The sequence below is a fragment of the Pelophylax lessonae genome (genome assembly GCF_965119305.1).
Source record: "Pelophylax lessonae genome assembly, chromosome: 2".
Taxonomy (NCBI): Eukaryota; Metazoa; Chordata; class Amphibia; order Anura; family Ranidae; genus Pelophylax; species Pelophylax lessonae.
The window spans coordinates 461039477-461064582 of record NC_138769.1 but is presented as its reverse complement, the minus strand read 5'-3'; the positions used below and the strand labels follow the sequence as shown (position 1 = coordinate 461064582).

Genomic DNA, 25106 nt, shown 5'->3' with positions numbered 1-25106 from the left:
ATTCTTGGGAGGTTTATTATTATTTTTCTTTGAATACACCTTTTTCACTTATTGCCCTGCTAGTTGTAAATTTCTTCTAGCAGGATATTTTATTGATTTTAGAGCGCTGGGTGAGTAGGATTTATTAATTGTGATTTGTTCTACTCCTAGTTAACTTCTGTGACATTGTTTAGGTCCATCCGATGCCAGTTTGCACCTCAATCTTTTCAGAAGCTCAGTGATGCCCTGGTCCAGATCTGGGAGGAAATACCCCAGGACACATCCATCGTCTCATTAGGAGCATGCCCCAACATTGTCAGACATGTGTACAAGCATACAGACTACGGAGTACCATTTTTGAGTTGCTTCAATTAATTTCAGCAAAATGGACTAGACTGCTGCATCATTTTTTCACTTTGATTTTCTGTGTGTCTTTGAATTCAGCCCTCTGTAGGTTGATAATTTTCATTTCCACCAAATGATGTGGCATCCTTTGGTTCCAAACACATTACCCAGTCCATATCAGTATAGATACTTTTCCCCATTGAGAACTGATGTGTTTTCAAAGTGTTCCTTTAATTTTTTGAGCAGTGTATTCAAGCATATCTTTCTTTTACGTTTGTTGGTTATGGCTTACAGCTAGTGAAAACCCAATATTCAATATCTTAGCAATTTACAATATTACATAAGACCGTTAAAAAAAAAAAAAAGGATTTTTATTACAGAAATATTGGCGTACTGAAAAGTTTGTCCATGCATGTCCAGTGTAATATGCACACAATACTTGGTCAGGGCTCCTTTTGCATGAATTACTGCATCAATGCGGCGTGGCATGGAGGCGCTGTTGAGCTGTTATGGAAAAAATTATCTGGGCTCCAAGCTTGGGTGTGACCGCTCCAGGTGAGGCAGTGTCGGGTGCTGGTCAGATCCGTAATCCGGTAACTGGTTGATCAAGAAAAAAGTGACCGCACTCCGAAGTAGAAATCAAAAAGGAGTGATTTATTCCACATCAAATAAACATCAAGGATTCAAACTGTGAGACATGGGACAAAAGGTAGACGGGTTTCACGACTAGAGATGTCGCTTACTCATTACCAAGTCTTGGTAACTTTTTTCTTTATCGAGCTGTTATGGAAGCCCAGGTTGCTTTGATAGCGTCCTTCAGCTCATCTGCATTCTTGGGTTTTGTGTGTGTCATCTTCCTCTTGACAATACCCCACAGATTCTCTATGGGGTTTAGGTCAGGCGAGTTTGCTGGCCAATCAAGCACAATGATATCAGGATCATTAACCTCCCTGGCGGTATTCCCGAGTGGCTCGGGGTTAATTTTCAGTACCAAAAGCGGTAACCCCGAACCAACATTACCCTGCAATGTTGTTACTCACCTTCCCTGAGATCCCCTGCCGTCCTCCCTATCCTCCTTACAGTCTCTCCCTGCTCTGTGCAAGGCCGATTGCCGGCACTTGCCTTCCGGTGGAACCGGTGGCAAATTCAAAAGTGTAAAAACACTAAATGACCTGATACAAAGCTGTGATCCTAACGGATTACACTGTATCATGCCATTTCAGCAAAGGATTGTACCTGGTGACTTTTCCAGTGCCCTGCCTGTGCTTTTCCAGTGCTTTGTGCCTAGAAAGTTTTGAACGACCATAGCGTCCAAAAAGCGTTTTTTTGCGCAAAATCGCTTTTAGACGAACTGGAAAACGGCATCAGTGACACCGAGTTACTTGAAGAACTGAGCGATAGCGATTTGTGGGAAAATTTGTCGTCCGGTACAGAAAGTGACGACAGCGACGAGCTATGTGCCAGAAAGAGACATCAGAATCGTCGCTGTCGTCACTTTCCGTACCTGATGACGAATTTTCCCACGAATCGCTATCGCTCAGTTCTTCAAGTAACTCAGTTTCACTGTCACTGTTTTCTAGTTCCTCTAAAAGCGATTTTGTACAAAAATAAGGCTTTTTGGACGCCATGGTCGTTCTCTATTTTCCAGGCACAAAGAACTGGAAAAGCACAGGCAGGGCACTGGAAAAGTCACCAGGTGAAATCCTGTGGTGAAATGGCATGATACAATGTAATCCGTTTTGAATTTGCCGCCGGTTCCACCCCCTGCGTCACAACGCTCAGAGGGAAGGGAACCAGAAGACTGGTCCCGGCATCGGCCGAGCACACAGCAGGACGACGACGGGGGATCGCAGGGGAAGGTGAGCTTTAAAATGTAAAACAGATTTCTATGCAAAACAATGTACCGCTTTCAGCACCTAAAATCTGAAATAATCATACCGCCAGGGAGGTTAAACCAGGTATTGGTACTTTTGGCAGTGTGGGCAGATGCCAAGTCCTGCTGGAAATCGAAATCAGCATCTCCAAAAAACTGGTCAGCTGAGGGAGGCATGAAGTGCTCTAGAATTCCCTGGTAGAGGGCTGCTTTGACTTTGTATATAAAACACAGTGGGCTACACCAGCAGATGACATGACTCCCTAAATCATCACCGACTGTGGAAAATTTTGCATTTCATTTGGACATCAAGGTCCCAGAGTCTGGAGGAAGAGTAGAGCGGCACAGAATCCAAGTTGCATGCCGTCCAGTGTAAAGTTTCCACAGTCAGTGATGAGAATCTGTGGGGTATTGTAAAGAGTAAAGCTGGATGCACACTATAAGATTTTCTGAAGACTTTTTCCTTCAGATTTACCTTTTCTATGTAGTGCAAGGGCCTGCCAGATTGCATACAAATTGAAAGTCTTTAGGTTTGACCTCATATTATATGGTTTTGGTAAGTCTAAAGGAAAAAGTCTTCAGAAAATCTTATAGTGTGTATGGTCCATAAGATTAGAGACACCAGACCCAACAATGCAGATGAGCTGAAGGCCGCTATCAAAGCAGCCTGGGCTTCCATAACACCTCAGCCGTGCCACAGGCTGATCGCTTCTATGCCACACCGCATTGATACAGTAATTCATGCAAAAGGAGCTCCGACCAGATATTGAGTGCATATACTGTACATGGACATACTTTTCAGTAAGCCAACATTTCTGTATTAAAAATCTTTTTTTTTTTTTTTCCCACGGTCTTATGTAATATTGTAATTTGCTAAGATATTGAATATTGGGTTTTCACTAGCTGTAAGCCATATTCGTCAAAAGTAAAAGAAAGGAATGCTTGAACTATATCACTGTGTATAATGCATCTATATAAAATAGGACAGTGGTCTCCAAACTGTGGCCCAAGGGCCAGATACGGCCCTTTGTTTGCCTTTATCTGGCCATTGGGGCACTATTTCATCCATGGACACCAACAATGTGGCAAAATGTTTGTCGTTGACCCAAACAATGGGGCACTATTCCTCCCACTGAACACCATCAAAACACCAATGATGGGGTTAAGTTCTTTCCATTGACACCAATGATGGGCACAATTCCTTCTATTGATACCAACAATTCCTCTCACTGACATCAACAATGGAGCTCTATTCCTCCCATTGACACCAACGATGGGGCACTATTCCTCCCACTGACACCAATGATGGGGTACTAGTTCTCCCATTGACACCAAAAATAGGGCACCATTCCTTCCACTGACACCATTTTTTACTCCCACTGGGCGCAAGGACATTTTCTACTCTCACTGGCCTTAATCTGGCCCCCTAAAGTCTGAAGGACAGTAAAGTGGCCCTTTGTTTAGAAAGTTTAGAGACCCCTGCTCTAGAGCTTAGTAAATGAGGGGAAGCTGACACAAAAAATGGGGCACTATTCCTCCCACTGAGCACCATTTCCTCCCACTGACACCAATGACGGGGCAAAGTTATTTTCATTGACACCAATGATGGACACAATTCCTTCTACTGATACCAACTATGGGGAACTATTCCTCCCACTGACATCAACAATGGAGCTCTATTCCTCCTATTGACACCAAAGATGGGGCACTATTTCTCCAACTGCACCAACAATGGGCCACCATTCCTTCCATTGACACCAAAGATAGGGCAATGTTTACTCCCACTGGGCGCAAGGACATTTTCTACTCCCACTGGCCTTTGTCTGGCCCCCTAAAGTCTGAAGGACAGTAAAGTGGCCCTTTGTTTAGTAAGTTTGGAGACCCCCTGAAATAGGAGTTTCACTTTTTGAATTTAATTACTGAAATTAACTTTTTGAGGGTATTTGAATTTTATGAGATTCACCTGTACAAGTGTTGAAGGTTTTACAAAGAATTCAGACATTGTGACAGAAAATTGTTTTTGTCAGACTGGCCACATACATGGTGTATGAGAGGGAACCTGGACATTGAATTCACTGGTTACCTTACTAAAGGACTTCTCAGACACACCCTTGGGGGGAGGGGGGGGGGTCGTTAACCACTTAAGCCCCGGAAGATTTTACCCCCTTCCTGACCAGGGGGTATGTTGCGATTCGGCACTGCGTCACTTTAACGGACAATTGCGCGGTCGTGCGACGCTGTACTTAAACAAATTTGACGTCCCTTTTTTCCCCACAAACAGCTTTCTTTTGATGGTATTTGATCACCTGTGCGATTTTTTTTTTTTTTTTTTTGATCATGCGCTATAAACAAAAAAAGAGCGTCAATTTTGCAAAAATAGCAATATTTTTCACATTTTTTTATATGAAATTCCCCAAAAAAAAATATAAAAATCAATTTTTTAACATTTTCGGCCAATTTGTTTTATGCTACCTATGTTTGGTAAAAAAAATCGCATAAAGCGTATTTTGATTGGTTTGCGCAAAAGTTATCGCGTTTACTAACAAAGGGAAAGATTTTTGTCATTTTTGTTGTTTTTTTTTTAACGCGTAAGGGCGGCGATCTGCAATTTTTTTTTGCGGTACTGCGACATTGCAGCGGACAGATCGGACCCTTGACTGACATTTTTGACACTTTTGGGGTTACCAGTGACATTACTGCAGTAATCAGTGCTATACATATTCACTGTTACTGCAAAATGACACTGGTAGTGATGGGGTTAACTTTATTTGAGAGGGAGGGGCTGCGTGTGTCCCTAGGGGCGTGATTCTAACTGTGATTGGCTGTGGGTTGAGCTGTAGAAACAGTGATCAACGGTCCTACATAGTAGAACCGTGTGATCACAGTTTCTACACAGGGGAGAATGACAGGCGGCTTGTTTACACTAGCCGCCAGACTTTCTCCCTCTGCAGCGGCGATCGCAGAGTGACCGGCGGACATCGGGTCCGCCGGTCACACGCGCGGGGGGGTCCGTGACCCCGCGGGAGCGTGCCTCCGGCGGCGCGCACTCGCTCCCTAGACCCTCACAGGCTAGTGACGTAGATCTACGTCACTTTGCCTGTGAGGGGCTGACTGCTGACGTAAATCGTCGTTAGGCAGTCGGCAAGTGGTTAAATGTATTAGAAGATTTAGAACCACCAACAAATTAAAGCCAAACTCTAGCTCATACTTTCTAAGCAGTTGCAGCAGTTTTTTTTCCTTTTGGGATAAAGGTTTTGCATGAATAAAGCAACATTTTAGTCACCCATGCCAGTGTTAAATGGTTTGTCTCATCTATGTAAACTATGTATGGAGCATTTGTGCTGTGAAAAACAGTTTTGCTGGCTGGATTACCAGCAAAACTGGAAATAAAACCTAAAAAAAGGAAACAAATACAGCCATCACACCTAAGAATTGGTAAGCTGCAATATAATAAATGTTTGCTTTTGAGTTGAATACATCTTTCACTGCAGACCTCTTCATTCCACAAGCCCCTCTGTGTCTTGATCATTCATTATTTCTTGGTAAAAAAACAGAATCTCATGGAGCTGGCAGGGTAATATGAATGTGCTATAGGGGCAGCCCTAGCATGTTTTTGTCCAGTCACCTGAAGGTAGCATGCATATAACTCATGGTCTATGAATATAAGTCCTGTGTCCTTTGCTGCACTTCAAGCTATAGAGTTTACAGGTAAGCCAAGATTCCTTGCTTTTCACTTTTTTTTTGTGATAATTGGATATTTAATGTTAAAGATTGAACACTTTTTGAGGTGAAAAGCATATGCAAAATGGTATGCTTTCTCTTATCCTGTTCCAACATTTATCACTCTTTTACAGAAAGCAAAAACAGACAATTTTTAATGTTTTTTTCAAAAACACACTTCTTCCATTGAAAATATTTGCTAATGTAAATTCTGTGCAAAGTATTTTTATTTTTTTTGGTGCTGAAAAAAATCTTTTGAACTGTCTTGAGTCTTTATCTGAAAACTAAAGTAAAGTATGCTTTCCTTTTTTAGCTCTTGGGCAGATCAATTGATCTTAATCGATTAATTACACAGAGGATCACTGCAGCCATGTACAAGTCACTAGAACTGGCAATAGGACGATTTGAGAGTGAAGATCTTACTTCCATAGTGGTAAGGAACAGTGTGTTTTGCTTATGAAAGTCTTGCACATAATGCATTTTTGGTTGCAGCAGGTAAACTCTAGTATAGAAGATTATCTGATTCAGCAAGATTAAAAACAGTTTAAATGTGAGCAATCTGCATTCTTGTATCCCTGTTGTCCTTTTTTTTTTTTTTTGTTTAAGTGGTTAGCCCTAGGTGATAAACAGCAATGAAACCAATTTTCCTATAGAAGTTTTATCTATCTGCAGCCGTTTTTCCTGTCAAGCTTTCTAAAACACATAGATCAAAGGACTTTTCTTTGCTCTATGAGTCAGGGGGCAGGAGTTTGACATCACACACTGTAGATCTACAGCACAGAGCTCCAGTGAAACCTCAGGAAATACATAACCCCTTCTGCACACTGACCTATGTAAATTTACAAAGCTGAGGCTGTCATTCACCTGCTGTGTCTTATCAGTGACTCCTAAAGATAGCAGAGGAAGGAAAGTTTAGAGAGAAAACAAACTGAGTCCTTAGGATTCGGGCTAGTACATACTATAGAAGAATGTGCTTTGTTCACCTTTCCTGTGTGAGGTTTACAACCACTTTAATATAATATGAAGAAGAGTTATAACAACTGTCAAGTTTATTGCTCCGTGTCCCGCTCAAGAGATTAATTTTCTCTGTCTGTCCTGCTGACCATTGGCAACGGGACTGAAAGTGAGAGAAAATTCTAAATTTTGAGTTGTGATTAGGAAGGGATAGAGGGGGAATTTTTACATGAGGACAAATGTCTGAGGAGATTTTCTTGTTTTGAAGAGATTTACTCCCACTTTGTGTTCAGTCTATGGGGCATGCAGTGAATGGAATTATTACCAAAGGGACGATGAGCACAAAAAACTGACAGGTGCATCTTAAAAAATTAGAATATCAAAAAGACATTTTTTCTTTTTTTTTTTTTTTTTAAGTAATTTAATTCAAAAAGTGAAACCGATATATTATATAGATTCATTACACATAGAGTGATATATTTCAAGCGTTTTGTTTCTTAATTTGTTAATTTTGATGATTATGGCTTTACAGCTAGTAAAAACCCAAAACTCATTTACTCTGAAAATTAGAATTTCTCCTCCGTTCATTGAGGGACACAGCTCCTTATCTTCTTGAACATTTGGTTATACTGCCCCCTAGAGGAGTAGGACACTAGGCAGGAAAAAGCATAGACAGGAAAAAACTTGACTATGCCTATGGGACAGTCGCAGGGGGTATACTCCCACTCTCAGCTATAGGCACTCAGTTTTGTTTCTGCCTAGTCAGGAGTAAGGACATTGCTCGTGTTTCTGGTCCTGGCAATTCTTTTTTCCTTTTAAATTGAACTTTTTCCTATCTTTGTTATTTTGTTCCTGTGAGAATCTACAATCAACTGCCAGACTGGGCGATGGACTGGATAATCTAGATCCAGAGGGTGCCCCCAGTCTGGGCAGCGAGTGCGCGCAGACCTCAGCGTCACGCTTGGTCGGCTGTGACATAGCCCCACTGAACGGGGGCTGGCCTGCGAGTTAAAACGTCTCGCGAGGGCGCATATGACCTGGCCTCGGCCTGAGTCGCAGCGTTCCTCCTGGCCGACAGTCCCCTCGTTCTGATGGAGCAGTGGTCTGTTAGGAGCTTTGCCCACCCTGTTCCTGGTATGGCAAGTAGCTGTCCTCCCTCTACCCCTGGGGGGTTTTGGGGTGGACATGGCCCCTTCCTGGGTTCCCCTCCTTCCCATGCAGAATACCCCCCCGCCCCCCCTCCCATCACCAAACTATCAACTTTTTTGGGAGGGGGCTGTACCTGGTGGGGGCTCCTGCCAGGGCCCCACCTTCTTGCTGGGATCATGTTCGGAGCTCCTGGGGTCCCCCCTGGCCCCCGGGAGCCATGTGGTGGCGCTATTTTCTTGTGCCTTTGTGCTGTAGATTGGCTGCCGATTTCTTGTGGTTTTCTCATTGAAAATAGCGGTGGCCATGTTTTTGAAGCTATATGACTGTGATTTGGTGATGGGGGCCCCTCCTCATCACCTAGTCCCTAGTTCTCTTCCTGATCACCGCATGGTGTGCAATTAGCTTGGTGCTGTAAGTGCCTGATCGGTGGTGGTGAGTCTTTTTGTGGGGTTCTCTCTTCCTCTCTCTGCTATAGCAGCGGTAGTGCTCTGTGCTGGGCCCTGTGGTGCCGCCAGCGTGGTGGGAGTGCCCCTAGCAGTGTTGTAATCTTTAGTCGAGGGGTCCCCCTAAAGGAGTCCCTGGAGCACATTTCCCCACCTGATCCGCTCTAAGAGACTGCCTGGCCCTCCAGATCACAACAATCTCTGACTGCACTGACGACGGTCCTGGAGTCCTTAGTGTCCAAGGTGGATTTGGTCCTGGTAAAAGGGGATAGCAAAAAGCATCCCCCACCTTCACCTGCTTCATCTGTCTCATCAGATCCTGAATCTGATTCGGCCGCCGCAGATGCGAGTTACCCTTCTGGGTCTGCTTCCACACACCCTGCGTGCTCAGATAGTGAGGATGATTCCTCTGCTCCTCTAGCCGCACATGAAAAGGTGCTGGTGGGTGCGCCGATTGTGTCAGTGCATGATACTTTAAAGATGGATGATGCGGCTGATGCTGCGCCGGAAGCACCAGTCCCTTTTGGAACCCACAGGCCCTCTAAGGCGACGAGGGTGTCCTCTTACTTACTTTGGTAATATTGTAACAAAACGCACTTTTGTGGTCCCTAACCATTTTGCGATGCGGTATCCTTATGCGGATTCCCTGCTTACGAAGTGCATATTCCCACCTGTAGTGGGCTCACCGGTTTCCAGGTTAAATAAAGTCACCTTAATTCTGGTTGATGAATCTTCGGCCTTTAAAGATTCGGCTGATAGGAGGTCAAAGGCTCTGGACCGCCATATGTTCTGTGGCTGGTTCAGCACTTTGACACATATTTACTCATTTACTGTTGCCCTGGTGTCGCAAACGATGACCAAGTGAGCTAAACTTTTATGCCGGGATCTGGAAGGGGAACCGCTTTACCCTGCCTTTGCGGAGCTGGCAGATCAGTTGGTCCAGGGGCTACAGTTTGTCTGCGATGACTCTTTGGATGCGGCTCCATTGAATTCTAGGCTGTCTGTCTCAGCAGTGGTCCTTCGGGGTATTATCTGGCTGAAATGCTCGTCTGCGGACCAGACTTCTAAGAAGGCCTTATTTGATCTCCCATTTGTGGGGGATCCCCTGTTTGGAGCTCCCTTGAATGATAACATTAAGGGCCTCACGGGGGGGGGGGGGGTACTCTTCTTTCACAGGCTTCTAAGAGCAAGGAGCCCTGTCGTAGGTGGGGGCCATTCTTCTCAGCTCATAGGAGGTCTTTTCATCCCTCAGGGTCTCAAGAGAAGGTATCTAAGCCCTTCAGGACCTCCACCGGAGGTTCTAAGAGGACCTTGCCTGGCAATCCACGAGGGGGCTCTTCAAGACTTGCAAAAGGGGCGCCCTCCCCCATATCTGGGTTGGGGGGGATGGTACACATTCAAACGGATAATGCCACGGCCATGGCCTATGTCAATCACCAAGGGGGCACAAGAAGTGCCCTGGCGGTTCGGGAAAAAGACGGTGTTCTAAAGTGTCTCATTGGAGTCAGTATCGTCTAATTTACGCCTCCCCCCTCAAATTTTTGCCAAGACCCCTGTGCAGGATCGAGGCAGAAGTGATTCCAGTCATTCTAGTGGCTCCAGACTGGCCTCACTGGTCTTGGTATGCCGATCTGGCACATTTGGTCACCGATGCTCCTTGGAAACTTCCTCTCAGGGGAGATCTGCTGTCCCAAGGGCCAAGCTTCCATCCTGCTTTACAATCGCTGGCTTAAATGGCTTCGCTGTTGAAAGCCAGGTGCTGAAGGATAGAGGTTTGTCTGAATCCGTGATTCCTACGCTGTTGAATACTAAAAATTCTACCTCTAGGGAGATCTACCATCGTACTTGGAAGACGTTCAGTATCTCACAAAAACCCCCCTAACATTTTTGTAAATATTTTATTATATTTTTTCATGTGACAACACTGAAGAAATTACACTTTGCTACAATGTAAAGTAGTGAGTGTACAGCTTGTGTAACAGTGTAAATTTGCTGTCCCCTCAAAATAACTCAACACACAGTCATTAATGTCTAAACCACTGGCAACAAAAGTGAGTACACCCCTAAGTCAAAATGTCCAAATTAGGCCTAATTAGCTATTTTCCCTCCCCGATGTTATGTGACTCATTAATGTTACAAGGTGTGAATGGGGAGCAGGTGTTAAATTTGGTGTTATCATTCTCACTCTCTCATACTGGTAACTTGAAGTTCAACATGGCTCCTCCTGGCAAAGAACTCGGAGATCTGAAAAAAATAATTGTCGCTCTACATAAAGGAGGTCTAGGCTATAAGAAGAATGCCAAGACCCTGAAACTGAGCTGCAGCATGGTGGCCAAGACCATACAGCAGTTTAACAGGACAGATTCCACTGCAAACAGGCCTCGCTATGGTCGACCAAGGTGGTTGAGTGCATGTGCTCAGCGTCCTATCCAGAGGTTGTCTTTGGGATATAGACGTATGAGTGCTGCAAGCATTGCTGCAGAGGTTGAAGCGGTGGGGAGGTCAGCCTGTCAGTGCTCAGCCCACACACCACACACTGCATCAAATTGGTCTGCATGGCTGTCATCCCAGAAAGAAGCCTCTTCGAAAGATGATGCACAAGAAAGCCCACAGTTTGCTAAAGACAAGCAGACGAAGGACATGGATTGCTGGAACCATGTCCTGTGGTCTGATGAGACCAAACTAAACTTATTTGGTCCAGATGGTGTCAAGCATGTGTGGCGGCATACAGGTGAGGAGCACAAAGACCAATGTGTCTTGCCTACAGTCAAGCATGATGGTGAAAGTGTAATGGTCTGGAGTGCACGAGTGCTGCCGGCACTGGGGAGCTACAGTTCATTAAGGGAACCATGAATGCCAACATGTACTGTGACATACTGAAGCAGAGCATGATCCCCCTCCCTTCAGAGACTGGGCTGCAGGGAAGTATTCCAACATAAGTACCCCAAACACACCTCCAAGACTACCACTGCCTTGCTAAAGAAGCTGAGGGTAAAGGTGATGGAACTGCCAAGCATGTCTCCAGACCTAGACCTAAACCCTATTGAGCATCTGTGGGGCCTCCTCAAACAGAAGGTGGAGGAGCGCAAGGTCTCTAACATCCACCAGCTCGGTGATGTTGTCATGGAGGAGTGGAAGAGGACTTCAGTGGCAGCCTGTGAAGCTCTGGTGAACTCCATGCCCCAGAGGATTAATTCAGTTCTGAAAAATAACAGTGGCCACACAAAATATTGACACTTTGGGCCCAATTTGGACATTTTCACTTAGGGGTGCTGTTGCCAGCAGTTTAGACATTAATGGCTGTGTGTTGAGTTCTTTTGAGGGGACAGCAAATTTACACTGTTATATACGCTATATGCTCACTACAATACATTGCAGCAAAGTGTCATTTTTTCAGTGTTGTCACATGAAAAAATATCATAAAATATTTACAAAAATGTGAGGTGTGTACTCACTTTTGTGAGATACTGTATATCGTGTGATGTGTGTCTCTTGGAGTTCACCCTTGCACTTTCCGGTGGTTCAGGTATTGGCTTTCCTCCAATGGGGAATTGAGCAGCGTCTGGCCTTGAGTACCATCAAGGGCCAGGTTTCGGCCTTAGCGGCTTTCTTTCAACGTCCATTGGCCACACATGCTTTGGTGTATACCTTTATCCAAGGAGTTCGACACTTGACTCCTCCAGCGCGGTCTCCATTGCCGATGTGGGACCTCAATTTGGTGCTGTCAGTTCTTCAGAAACCTCCTTTCGAAAGTCTTTGGAAGGTTCCCCTGCTTACGTTGTCCCAGAAGGTGGCCTTTTTGGTGGCAATTCCTTCTGCACGCAGGGTGTCTGAGCTGGCGGTGTTGTCTTGTCATTCACCCTACCTGGTGGTTCACAGCGATAAGGTGGTTCTTTGTCCCTATCCGTCGTTACTTACAAAGGTCATCTCTGATTTCAATTTGAATAAAGACATTGTGTTGCCTTCCCTATGCCCCAGGCCTAAACATCCCAAGGAAATTGCCTTGCATTCCCTGGATGTGGTTCGGGCAATCAGGGTGTACCCGGGAGCTACGGAGCCTTTTAGAAAGTCAGACTCACGATTAGTACTCACGGATGGACCTCAAACGGCTGGCTGCTTCTGCTGCGACCATTTGCAGATGGATCAGACAGACAGTGATTCAGATCTTTTCAATTAAGGGTCAGATTCCTCCTTTTCATGTTACATAGTTACATAGTTAGTGAGGTTGAAAAAAGACATCAGTCCATCCAGTTCAACCTATGATGTGTGTGTGTTTGCTTTTAACCGTACATCGTATACCCCTGTATGTTGTGGTCTCTAAGGTGCCCATCTAATAGTTTTTTGAAACTATCAATGCTCCCTGCTGATATGACTGCTTGTGGAAGAGAATTCCACATCCTTACCGCTCTTACAGTGAAGAACCCCTTACGCACTTTAAGGTTAAACCGCCTTTCCTCTAGTTTTAGTGAGTGGCCACGTGTCTTATTGTATCTCCCTTTCTCTGAATAGTTTGTTCCTTATGCTAGGGTCGCCAGTACAGTATTTGTACATTGATATCATATCCCCCCTCAATCGTCTCTTCTCCAGAGAGAATAGGTTCAGTGCTTGTAGGCTTTCCTCATAGCTGATGTCCTCCATTCCCCTAATCATTTTTGTTGCCCTTCTCTGGACTTTCTCCAGTTCCAGCACATCCTTCCTGAGGACCGGTGCCCAGAACTGGACAGCATACTCCAGATGTGGCCGGACCAGAGTCTTGTAGAGTGGGAGAATAATCTCTTTATTTCTGGAGTGAATCCCCTTTTTTATACATCCCAGTATTCTGTTGGCTTTGCTTGCGGCGGCTTGGCATTGCATGCCACTGCCAAGCCTGTTGTCTACCAGTACCCCCAAGTCCTTTTCCATCCTAGACTCACCCAGAGGTTCCCCCCCTAGTGAGTAGTTTGCTTTCTGGTTTCTGGCCCCCAGGTGCATTACTTTACATTTTCCAACATTAAACCTCATCTGCCATGTAGTTGCCCACCCCGTTATTATGTTAAGGCGCATTCTACTTGGACGCTTAGTGCCTCCTGGGCCTTCCGACGTCCGAGGTCAGTGATGCAGGTTTTCAAGGTCGTCTGTGCACACATTCAAAAAGTTTTTAAGGTGGATGTGTTGGCATCTGCTGATGCTTCTTTTAGCCTCAAGGTTTTGCAGGCTGCTGTTTCCACTTCCACTCCTCCATGACCTAACCCAACAAATGCCTGATGACGAAAGGGCAAGGAGGCACTGAGTGTAGAATGCACCTTGACAGGGAAAGTGGGAAATGGACCCTTCTAATAGACTAAGCATGCACCACCATCTACCTGATCCACCTAAAAATGGTCGCAGCAGATGCAGCCTGCCCTTTACGAAGTCCATCCGTATGAACAAACAAATAGATTCCCGAATCGCCCTAACCACATTCAAGGAATGTAAAGCAATTTCTTTAGGATTTTTTGGCTTGGGACATAAGGATGGTAACACAATATCCTCATTCAGATGAAACCCCAAGACAACCTTAGGAAGGAATGCCTGACAGGGTCACAACACCACTTTGTCCCTATGAATCACCAGGTAAGGAGACCGACAGGACAACGCCGATAACTCCGACACCCTACATGCAGAAGTAATTGGCGACTAAAAAGGCCACCTTCTGAAAAAAGTGAGCAGAGGAAGTTCACAAATGTTTTCAAAAGGAGACTTTTGAAGTACCACAGTACCAAATTGAGATCCCATGGAGGTACCAGGGATTGCACCGGAGGAGCCATATGGCAAACTCCCTGCACAAGGACTGGACTTCGCAGCCAATGGCCTTTGGAAAAATATGGCCAAAGTGGAGATCTGGCCCTTGATGGTGATCTGGCCCTTGATGGTGCCCAGAGCCAAACACTGCCTATGTTTAAGTGACGGCTTTGAGTTGACGCTGCCTGTAGTACTACCAGCGGAAATGATGAGCTGAACTGAATACACCAATAGGAGGAACCTGGATATTGTGGGCGCATTTGAATCCCCTTCTAGGAATAAGACCCGGAAGTAAAGCTATCGTCGGATGATCCACTGAACCAGCGAAGGGGATAGAGAAAGGGCCGTGATCACCAGGTATTTGTGAACTATGGAATACTCCGGTGATGCGGTAAGCAACCTGCTAGAATCCATATGACTAGATTTTTTCTACCTAACCGCGGCTTGGATTCCCTATACCGTAGGAGATCCACCTGGTGCGAGCCCTCGCTGTTCCACTACACAGCGTCTCTCCCTGTTATCGCATTGTGGACACTGAGGTTTATCTATCTGTTAACCAAAAGCTTCTTCCCTGTAGGGTTCATCCCTCCCCCACCGTCCATCTCGGACTAGCAGGCACTTGGTCAAGAATTCTTGACGATACTCCATCTGCATATGTATAGTTCAGTGTGATTTACCACAAACCGTAGATTGTCCGAAAATCTCACTACCTCACTCTATGCTGCTATGGAATAATATGAAAGGATTTATATGCACATATATCCATATTTGCTGGAACAGTACTTTTACTTTGTGAACAGTTAAGCTGAGAAATTTGAGTAACTTAGCGGCGTGGCTGCCTCCATCATTAATCAGAGGATCCCTCTTTGATTCACACTGGTCAAAATCGCAGAAAGTTATGTGACTCAATACTGCACTGAAAGATATGGATGCTAACGCCCAAAAACATTGTACTGCCGGCCTTATCTGAATTTTTAATTATCAATGAACATTAGTAGCAATCTGTGGCATGCCGGCACTATTTCAGCATTTGTGGCAGTAATACAAGGTCTGATTGGGCCGCATACTGCCACTCGCTGAATCAGTGCCTAAGTTATCCTATCTGGGTGCTGTGGCATGATGTCCAAGTTGGCTTCTAAAGCCGAAGAAGACTGCACGCAGAAGCAGATTGTCCAGGTAACCCAATACCGCGATCCCCTTCTTCCGTAGCAAGGCCAGCATTGGGGCCAAAACCTTTTGTGAACACCCGAGGAGCTGAGGCGTGACCAAAGGTTAACGCCACGAATTGATAGTGCTCCTCGCCAAAGGTAAAACAAAACAAAACGCTCATTCCCGACATATATTGGAATATGAAGGTAAGCGTCCTTACGATAGATAGAAGCCAGAAGATCCTCTTGATGGAGGAAAGCTAATACCGTGCAAATGAACTCCATCCGAAATTCCTGAACCCATCCAAAATTTCTGAACCCCCACAAAGTGGTTCAGAGCCTTGAGGTCCAAGATCGACAAACCTTGCCTTCCTACCTGGGAGCTGTTAACCAATTTGAAATAAAAAAAGTTCAGACTCTGGTACCGCCACAATGACTCCTTGTTCTAACAGGTCCTGCACTGCTCCTGAAAGGCCCTGTAGCCGATCTTTAGACAGGTTCAAGTTGGAAGGAAAGAACCTTGCCGGAGGCAAGGACCGAAACTCGATCTTGTAACCAAACTGAATCAACGCGTGGACCCATTTGTCCTGAATGAGCAAGGCCCATGGTCCTAGAAAAAGGGGAGGACATCCCCTCCAGCCCAGATGCGGGTGAGGGAACCTTTTTCAGGCTGGGAAAGGCTTGTCTGTGGAACCGGTGGTGCCCTCCTTTGACTTACCATTCCAGTGTCTCTTGGAGCCTCCCGCAAAGTTACAGGTGGATCTGAAACCATTTTCCTGCGATCCAGACGGATGAAAGGGCCGCTTATGAGCCGAGAAAAAAGGACCACGTTTACGACGTGGTTCCTTATCCCCAGCAACTTGCGGAAGTAATGTACTCTTACCTCCCGTAAAGCCCTTAATGATCTCTTGCATAGAGGCACCGAACAAACAGTCACCACAAAAGGTAGATCAGTCAGCACCTTTTTAGAAGCCTGGTTGGCCAACCAGTACTTCAACCAAATCATGCGGCAAAGAATGACCGTCATCACAGATACCCTGCCGGCCAAGGAGGCTGCATCACAAATGTACTGTAACCCCAGGATCAACTGATCAGCCAGCTCCGCCAGCTCAGGAGGGTGTTTACCCCCTTCTAGATCCTGGCGTAAAAGTTTTGTCCATTCCGGATACCAAGGTGATAACAAACCCCGTCCTCAACATTGAACCTTCCTAGGTGAAAAGGTAAAGGACCAGGGCCTCAGCTCTCTTGTCCACTGGATCCTTAAAGGATAGAAAATCCTCCACCGGCAAGAGTGTGGCCTTATTTAACCTGGAAAACGGAGTCCACTGATGGTGGAACCTTAAGTTTCTTCAGAAGAGACTCCTCCTTGCGAAACGCTTAGGTTTTCCAACCATTTCGGGGAACCCCACTGACTAGTGACAATCTCGTCAAAGTAGGCAGGAAAGGGAAACACTTTTGTCACCTTGGAAGATTTGTGGGTGCCAAACTGCACCGGCTTCGCCGACTCGGCATCAGCTGAGTCCTCCAACTTTTAAGGTTTCCCGCACTAACGCAATGCCTCCACCAGCGCTTTTTCATGCGCGGCTGCGGAGGAGGAGGTGGATTCATCCTATTAGAGCACTCAGTGTGTGTGGACGCAGACCCAGTGGGCTGACTCTCGTCCCCAGCAGCCAAATCCACCTCAGACTCTGAGGAGGCAGAAGATACAAGTGAAGGCGGGGGGCGTTTCTTGCTAGGATCTTTTGCAGGGCCATATCTACCTTGGAAACAAGTGACTGCAGGGCTGCCGTCATGGCCGCCAGGGCAGACTGAGACCCAGAGGGTCCCGCAGCTTCCAGGAGTGGGCCTGGTGGTGATACACGCTCCTGAGGTTCCATGGTTAATCAGAGCCATGGCGTGCACAAAAAGAAAAAGTTAAAAAAAAGAAAACCCCACACACCACTGGAGCACCACAAGAATCGGCGCACCCACAGCGCTATATAGCAGAGGAAGGATCGTATACCCACAGAGACTCACCACCCCAGATCTGGAGAGCGCCAAACAGCCTGCCACACTGCGATTGAAGAGGGAGCGCTGACACTGACACTAGAGGCCCCCGCAGCACATCACCACACTCTGGCTACAAGAAAATTGCTGCCGCTATTCTCAATGGGAAACCAAAAACATGGCCGCTGGACTACACAGACATGGCCACCAAAGCCAGGAATGCAGCATCCATGGCAAAATGGCAGCGCTGCACGGGACCCTGGACCCCAGGGAAGAAGGCATCCACCAGGAGGGGACCCCCCAGGGCCCCCCCCACAGCACCCAGGTACAGGCAACCCCAAAAGGGGGGCCGACATCGACACCCACCCACCCCTCTCTGGCCCAACACCAGAGAAGCCACCTTACCCAAAAATACACATGTGCCCCCCAAAAGGGAGTTAAGGGGGGGAGACGGGGCAGGTGAGGGCAACTGAACCCCGCTAGGGAGAGGGGGGAAAATGTGAGGGGAGGAAGGACACAGGAGGTGGCCTACTATCCCCAGGGAGGGCCCATGACCACCCCAGCAATTTCAAAAGAAAGGAGGAGGGACATTACTCCCCACGCCATGGCATCAGATGGGCATTACTCCCAGCAGTCCACCGCAAAAAACTTGAGTCCTATAGCAGGAAGTGATGGTATACTCTCTGGGACTGCCTCAGGGGCGTACCCAAAATCGCTCCCGCCTAGTCCTACTCATGAAGAGAGCAGCATAAGCCCAATGGTCTAGAAGACATGGAGCTGTGCCTGTCAGTGAACGAAAGAGAAAATGGGATTGACTTACCGTAAGTCAATTTCTCTGATCATTGACGGACACAGCACCCACCCCTCTGCGGAGTTGGTTTTCTTCTGACACTGCTTGCAACAAAACTGAGTTGCCTATAGCTGAGAGTGGGAGTATACCCCCTGGGACTGCCCCATAGGCGTAGTAAAGCTTTTTCCTCCCTAGTGTCCTACTCCTATAGGGGGCAGTATAACCCAATGGTCGAGAAGATAAGGAGCTGTGTCCATCAATGAACATCAGGGAAATGGATTTTACGGTAAGTCAAAAAACCCATTAGTGTGAAAATGTCACAAGAAAAAGGTGCACAAGCAACAGGTATAACCGCAGTCTTGAGAGGATTGTGAAGCAAAGGCCATTCACGAATTTGGGGGGAGATTCACAAGGAGCAGACTACGACTGGTGTCAGTGCTACATGAGCCACCACACACACACACACACACGCGCGTATCTTGACCATTGCGTGCATACTATACTTTACATGGACATACTTTTCAGTAAGCCAACATTTCTGTATTAAAAATCCTTTTTTTTTTCTTTTTTTTTTTTTTTTATTGGTCTTATGGAATCTAATTTTCTGAGCTACTGAATTTTGTTTTTTTTTACTAGCTGTAAGCCATAATCATCAAAATTAAATGAAAGAAATGCTTGAAATATATCACTCATGTGTAATGAATCACGTTTTGAATTGAATTACTAAAATAAATACTTTGATGATTTTTCTAATTTTTTGAGATGCGTCTATAAGTTTGGGCTGTAGATAGACTTAAAAGTGATTCTGTGAAGATAGAAACACAGTACCTGCATTGTGAATCTGACTTCTGTCTGACATGGATCAATAACTCCTAATTCTGCATGCTTACTCCAAAAGTTAGCTAAACAAACGTTAAGGCGATCCCTCAAAGTTTGCATCTTTAAAAAGCTAATGAGCAATGCACCTGCCTTTTTCTTTTCTGTCCTTAAAAGTTAACACTGCCTGTTTAAAAACTTAAAAACTTTTTTAGCTTAAAACAAGCAATTTGAAAGGTTGAGTTGTGCTTTGTAATTGAATTGTTAATGCTTTCTGAACATGATGCTCTTTAGAGTTTACAGGTTTAGATTAGAAAAGACTAATGTATAAAATAGAGCCTTTCAAATTGGCTGACAGCCCTGTATGTTTTTTGTTTTGTATTGAGTTTTTACAAGAGCAAATAGGAATGATGCAGAAATGTCTGCCTGTGAAATATGCCCAGTTATAAGCATAGCCCCCTAGGTTTATCAAGTCCAGATTTCAGAAAATATTTAGTCATTCCCAGAGAAACTAAGCTACTTAACATATGGGTTGATTTACTAACACTGATGAGTGCTAAATCTGGTGCAGCTCTGCATAGAAACCAGTTTTTGTTTTTTTTGTTTTTGTTTTTTTCAACGCTTAATTGAACAAGCTGAAGATGCATAGCTGCACCAGATTTTGCACTCTCCAGTTTTAGTAAATTAACCCCACAGTGTTTCCCAATAGGAAGGATGATATTGGGTTACAAAACATTTGTTTTTACAACTGTCTTTGTTTAAATGTAAGCTTGCAAGTATAATTTTGCCTAGGTCTTTGGGTAGTAGTTATTTCTGAGGTGGTTGGGAATTTTAACACTGCTCTAAAGTTAGTGTGCCAATCTTATACTTTATAAAGCGCAAGACTTACATTAATCCATTCATAATGTACTTTCAAAGTTGCTTGGGGGAGGAAGATATTACATTTTTCATCATTTGAAATAAACTTTTTTACACTTGATGACACTATCACCTCACTAATCTAAGGTCAACAACAAAGCCAAATTCACATCCAACTGCAGGGAGCTATGAGGCAGAGGTGGGTATAACCAGGTCCGAAGGATGCACTTTCCATAAAATTCCTTGCATAGACACTGTGGCCTTGTTATTTAGTTGCTCTGGTAGTCTGTGTAGCAGTGTGTTACCTATTTTGGTTTGAGCAATAGAACACCTTCATTAGAGAAGTTTTTTTTTTTTTCTTTTTAAATAGACACTTTTATTAGCTGGAGTGGCCCAAGTAAGGAAAATGTTAATGAAGTGGCCCACAAGTTTTCCCTACTCCTCCTTTTTGACCGTTTTTTTCTCTAGTTTTGCATTTGACTAGGGTTAGTGTCACTACTGGTAGTGTGAGGCAAAACCTGGACCCTATAGAGGTTGCACAGGCAGTCCAACTCCTCCAGCATGGCACATCAGTACGTGCCATTTACAGAAGGTTTTCTGAGTCTCCCAGCACAGTCTCAAGCATGGAGGAGATTCCAGGAGATAGGCAGCTAGTCTAGGAGAGCTAGACAGAGCCGAAGACGGTCCTTAACCCATCCGCAGTATCTGCTGTGCAAGGAGGAACAGGATGAGCTCTGACAGAGCCCTACAAAATGACCTCCAGCAGGCCACTGGTGTGAATGCCTCTGACCAAACAATCAGAAACAGACTTCATGAGGGTGGCCTGAGGGCATGATGTCCTCTAGTGGGCCTGTGCTCACTGCCCGGCACTTTGGAGCTCGATTGGCATTTGTTATTGAACACCAGCATTGACAGAGCCACCACTGGCCCCCTGTACTTTTCACAAATGAGAGCAGGTTCACCCAGAGCACAGATGAGACGTGAAAGGGTCTGGATAAGCCGTGGAGGACCTTATGCTGCCTGTAACATTGTTTACCATGACCAGTTTGATGGGTCAGTGATGGTCTGGGGAGGCATGTCCATTAAGGGACGCACAGACCTCTACAGGCTAGACAATGGCACCCTGACTGCCATAAGGTAATTGGCATGAAATCCATGGACCCATTGTCAGACTGTACTCTGGTGCAGTGGGTCCTGGGTTTCTCCTGGTGCCCGATATTGCCCAGCCTCATGTGGATAGATTATGCAGCCAGTTCCAGGAGGATGAAGGAATTGATACAATTGAATGGCCCGTATGACCTAAATCCAATAGAACACCTCTGGGACGTTATGTTTTGGTCCATCTGAAGCCACCAGGTTGCACCTCAGTCTGTTAAGGAGCTCCGTGATGCCCTGGTTAAAATATGGAAGAAAATACCCCAGGAAACCATCTGTTGTCTCAAAAGGAGCATGTGCCGACATTTGCAGGCATGCATACAAGCACGTGGGGGGCCATACAAAGTACTGAGCACCATTTTTGAGTAGCTGCAATGAAATTTCAGCAAAATGCACTAGCCTGCTGCATCATTTTTTTCACTTTGATTCTCGGGGTGTCTTTGAATTCAGCCCTCTGTAGGTTGATAATTTTCATTTCCATTTAACAATGTGGCATCCTTGCATTCCTAACACATTACCCAGTCCATTTCAGTATAGATATCCAGAATTATATTTTTACCTATTGAGATCTGATGTGAAAACACAATACACTATTTCTTTTTGTAAAATATAAAAGATGTTGTTATGCCAAGTAAATAGATACCAAACCTGTCACGCTTTAAAATTCTACCCGATGCCCGCGCAGCGGCGACAAAAAACGTAAATTTTTCTATCCATAGACGGGATGCTCGTGGACGTCCCCTCCCACTGCTTGTAATCGCAATTGAGCGGTTACTTAGCCGCTCTGATTGCTATTACAAGAGAGCCGACTGCTGTCTCTTAAAAATAAAAAATAAAAAGTACCCGTGCCATGCCTGCAGCTGCAGGCATCATCCTGATACAACCACTTGAAGACTGGTGACATTCCAGGTACGTGACTGGTTGTCAAACGCTGCACTTTTTTTTTTTTTTTCATTACCTGCAAGGCAAAGGCATAATGTGCTAGTATGCATAGTGTACTAGTACATTATTAGTATGCATCGTGTACTAGTACATTATGTGAAACTTATCTGAAAACGAAGCCTTCCAGCAATGCGATGTGATTGCTGGAGACGGCATCCATCTATACCTGGTCTTCTTTCCCGGTTTTTGGGTCCTGGTGTGTGACTAGCCAGAACCACGATGACGTCACTCCTGCGCCGCCGCCGGTCACGGCACAGTGCTCTGAAGGAATGCCACGGGCGACCGTTCCTTTAGCGTGCATGTGCCAGTGACGTAACTGGCTGATAGGACATTAAATAACTCCTAAACGGTGCATGGTTTTTAGGAGATATTTACACTACCTATCGGTAACACCTAATATAGGCTTACCTATAGGTAAATCTTAAAGATGGAAGTTTACTTCCAATTTAAGAGTTATGGTGAATTGTTTAGATTTGTGAAAACCAATGAACAAGGCCGCAGCTGTTATTAATCCAGTTTGGTGTGTCTAGCATTTTTTGTATGTTTGGAGTTTGTCACCTATTGTCCCATGTTAAATCACTTCCGCTTTCAATGCAAAACATGTCATCACTTTCACACCTGCAAATCATGTAGTGTTTTTCCTTATTTTTGTCCAGCATATCCTTGCACAGAGCATACTCCTTATCTCCTCTTCTGGTGTTCCCTGAGAGTGCTGTCTGCTCCTCCTTATTTTTAGTATTCCCCCATAGCAAACCGTGTTCTATGGGGCACACTTGCAGGCATGCTCCCGAGCCAGGCTGTGTCCATCCATAGCACCTCAACCCGTCTTCCACTCCCTTTTTACTGGTTTTGATTGACAGCTGCCGGAGCCAATGCCTCCTGCCACTATCAATCTGGCCTGTGAGAGTAGGGAGAGACCAGCACTGCTGCAGACATGCCAAGCGCTGTATTGACATAGGTCTCTGGGTAAGTAATTGGAAAGGGGGGGGGGGGATTAAACAGCTAGGTAAAGGTTTGTTTTTTGTTTCCCACCCCCCCCCCCCCAATTCAGGTAATGCATTAAAGTGATTGCAAAGTCTCTTTTTTTTTTTTTTTTTTGTTAAATAACAAACGTGTTTTGCTTCTTCTGTGCAGTTGGTTTTGCACAGAGCAGCCGGATCCTCCTCTTCTCGAGTCCCTCGTTGCTGCTCCTGGCCCCTCCCTCCTATTGAGTGCCCCCACAGTAAGCAGCTTGCTATGGGGGCATCTGAGCCGAGCTGCTGCTCGGTGTGTCCATTCAGACATGGAGCTGCTTTTTGGCCCTGCCCCCTCTCTCTCCCGATTGGCTGACCTGACTTTGATTGACAGCCGTGTGAGCCAATGGCGCAGTGGCTGCGTCTCAGCCAATTAGGAGGGAAAGTCCCGGATGGCCCAGGGACCAGTGGACTTCGCTGGAGAGAGATGGGGCTCAGCTAAGTATTAGGGGGTGCTGGAAAGGCTGCTCCCCAGAAGGCTTTTTATTTTAATGCATAGAATGCATTAAAATAAAAAACCTTCTGCCTTTACAACTCCTTTTAAGGTAAAAAAATAAAAAACACTTGTGACTTTAGAACCGCTTTAATGCTGCTTTGCATTGAAGGCAGAATGAGTACAAAATACCTACTTTATGTGAAACTTTTATTTTTTATTTGAGGGGGTACAAGATTAAGGGAAGTAAATCTATGGGTGGAATAGATAATCCATTTTATGAAATACAGTAAACACTTATTTTGGTTGATTCATTTTTATTTTATTTTTATTTTTTTACGGACAGGAGCTAGATGGCCTTCTTGAAATAAACCGACTGACTCACAAATTACTGAGCAAGTACCTGACCTTGGACAGCTATGATGCCATGTTTCGGGAAGCGAATCATAATGTCTCTGCCCCCTATGGAAGAATCACCCTTCATGTCTTCTGGGAACTCAATTATGATTTCCTCCCAAATTACTGCTATAATGGTTCCACATACAGGTAAATGCTCTGACTAAATCTTATTTACCGATGTGGTATCTGCCATTGATATTTCATTAATACTTCAGCATGCTAAAACCAACATTGTGAAGGTCTGTTTCTTATGTTGTAGATAATGTGATTATTTTTTTTTTTTTTTTGTTGTTGTATTTGATACCTTCGATATCTGTTTATAAATGTAATCGCATGATTCACACATTTTTCAAATTGGATATGTAAATCATGGATGAAGTTGTATAAATCTTTGATGTCATTTATGGATAGCCCCTTAGTGTTTCAGGGTTGGAATGGACAGATGTCTAGCTAAGAATTATGCTGGGATTCTGTTTGATGTTACTTGACTAAGGGACTGAAGCAGAAAGTATTCTAGGACATTTAGCCCCTTAATTCCTTTTTATTTCTCATGCCCCTATTTTTAATTTACATTCACAAACGAGGAAAAAATAAAAATAAACGCTTCCATGGCATATGCTTTTGTGCACTCTCAAAATAGAGCGAATACTAATCATAATAATAGCGCTAACACTTTGTCTGAGGCTTGCTTAGCAACCAAAACCTGTTGAGACAAGCAGCACTTTGGTGACGTGTACAAAAGAGTTTATATAGTGCAAGAGTCTACAAGGCAGAATGCAGGGGTCAGTGGTGTGCAAGGGACAAGAGTACATAATGCACAGAGTGCTTCAGTCAGTGTTGGGTTTAGAAAAACAATGCAGGTGTCAGGAGGGTGTAATGCGTAGAGTGCAGGAGCCTGGGGTGTGTAATGCAAGAAGTTCAAGGTTCTGGAGTATGTAATGCATAGAGTGCTGCAGTCAGAGCAGAGGTCAAAGGTAAATGGATGGAACATGGGGCCCAGGTGCATGTATTGCATAGTAAAGGTCAGGAGCACACAAAAAAAAAAGACAGGAGTATAGGGTGTGTTTTGCAGTGTAGAGGTCAGAGTGCAAAAATTCCTACTGCAAGCAATATTCTCTCCCACTTTACGCATTTAGCCAATCCCCACCCCCCCCCCCTCCAAAGAAAACAAAGCACCAGTCTGCACGCTTACCCCTCCCAGCAGTCCCCCCTCTCACAAATCCTCTTCCTCTCCCAACACAAGTCTCTCCCCGCCTTCTAAAATTCATTTTCCTGTACAAATTGCCCACCTCTGTTCTTCCTCACAGCAAAATGTATTTTCCCCCTTCTAACACAAATAACCC

The 25106-nt window shown here is 45.0% G+C and overlaps 1 protein-coding gene across 2 annotated transcripts in view; it reads left to right on the top strand.

Annotated features, from left to right (window-relative positions):
- CYFIP1 (cytoplasmic FMR1 interacting protein 1) overlaps window positions 1-25106 on the top strand; it is a 235650-nt gene that overhangs the window by 136002 nt on the left and 74542 nt on the right. For both annotated transcript variants that reach the window (XM_082244824.1, XM_082244823.1), the window contains exons 21-22: window positions 6231-6350; window positions 23711-23910. In XM_082244824.1, coding sequence (XP_082100950.1) covers window positions 6231-6350; window positions 23711-23910 — 320 coding nt within the window. The remainder of the gene's footprint in view (window positions 1-6230; window positions 6351-23710; window positions 23911-25106) is intronic.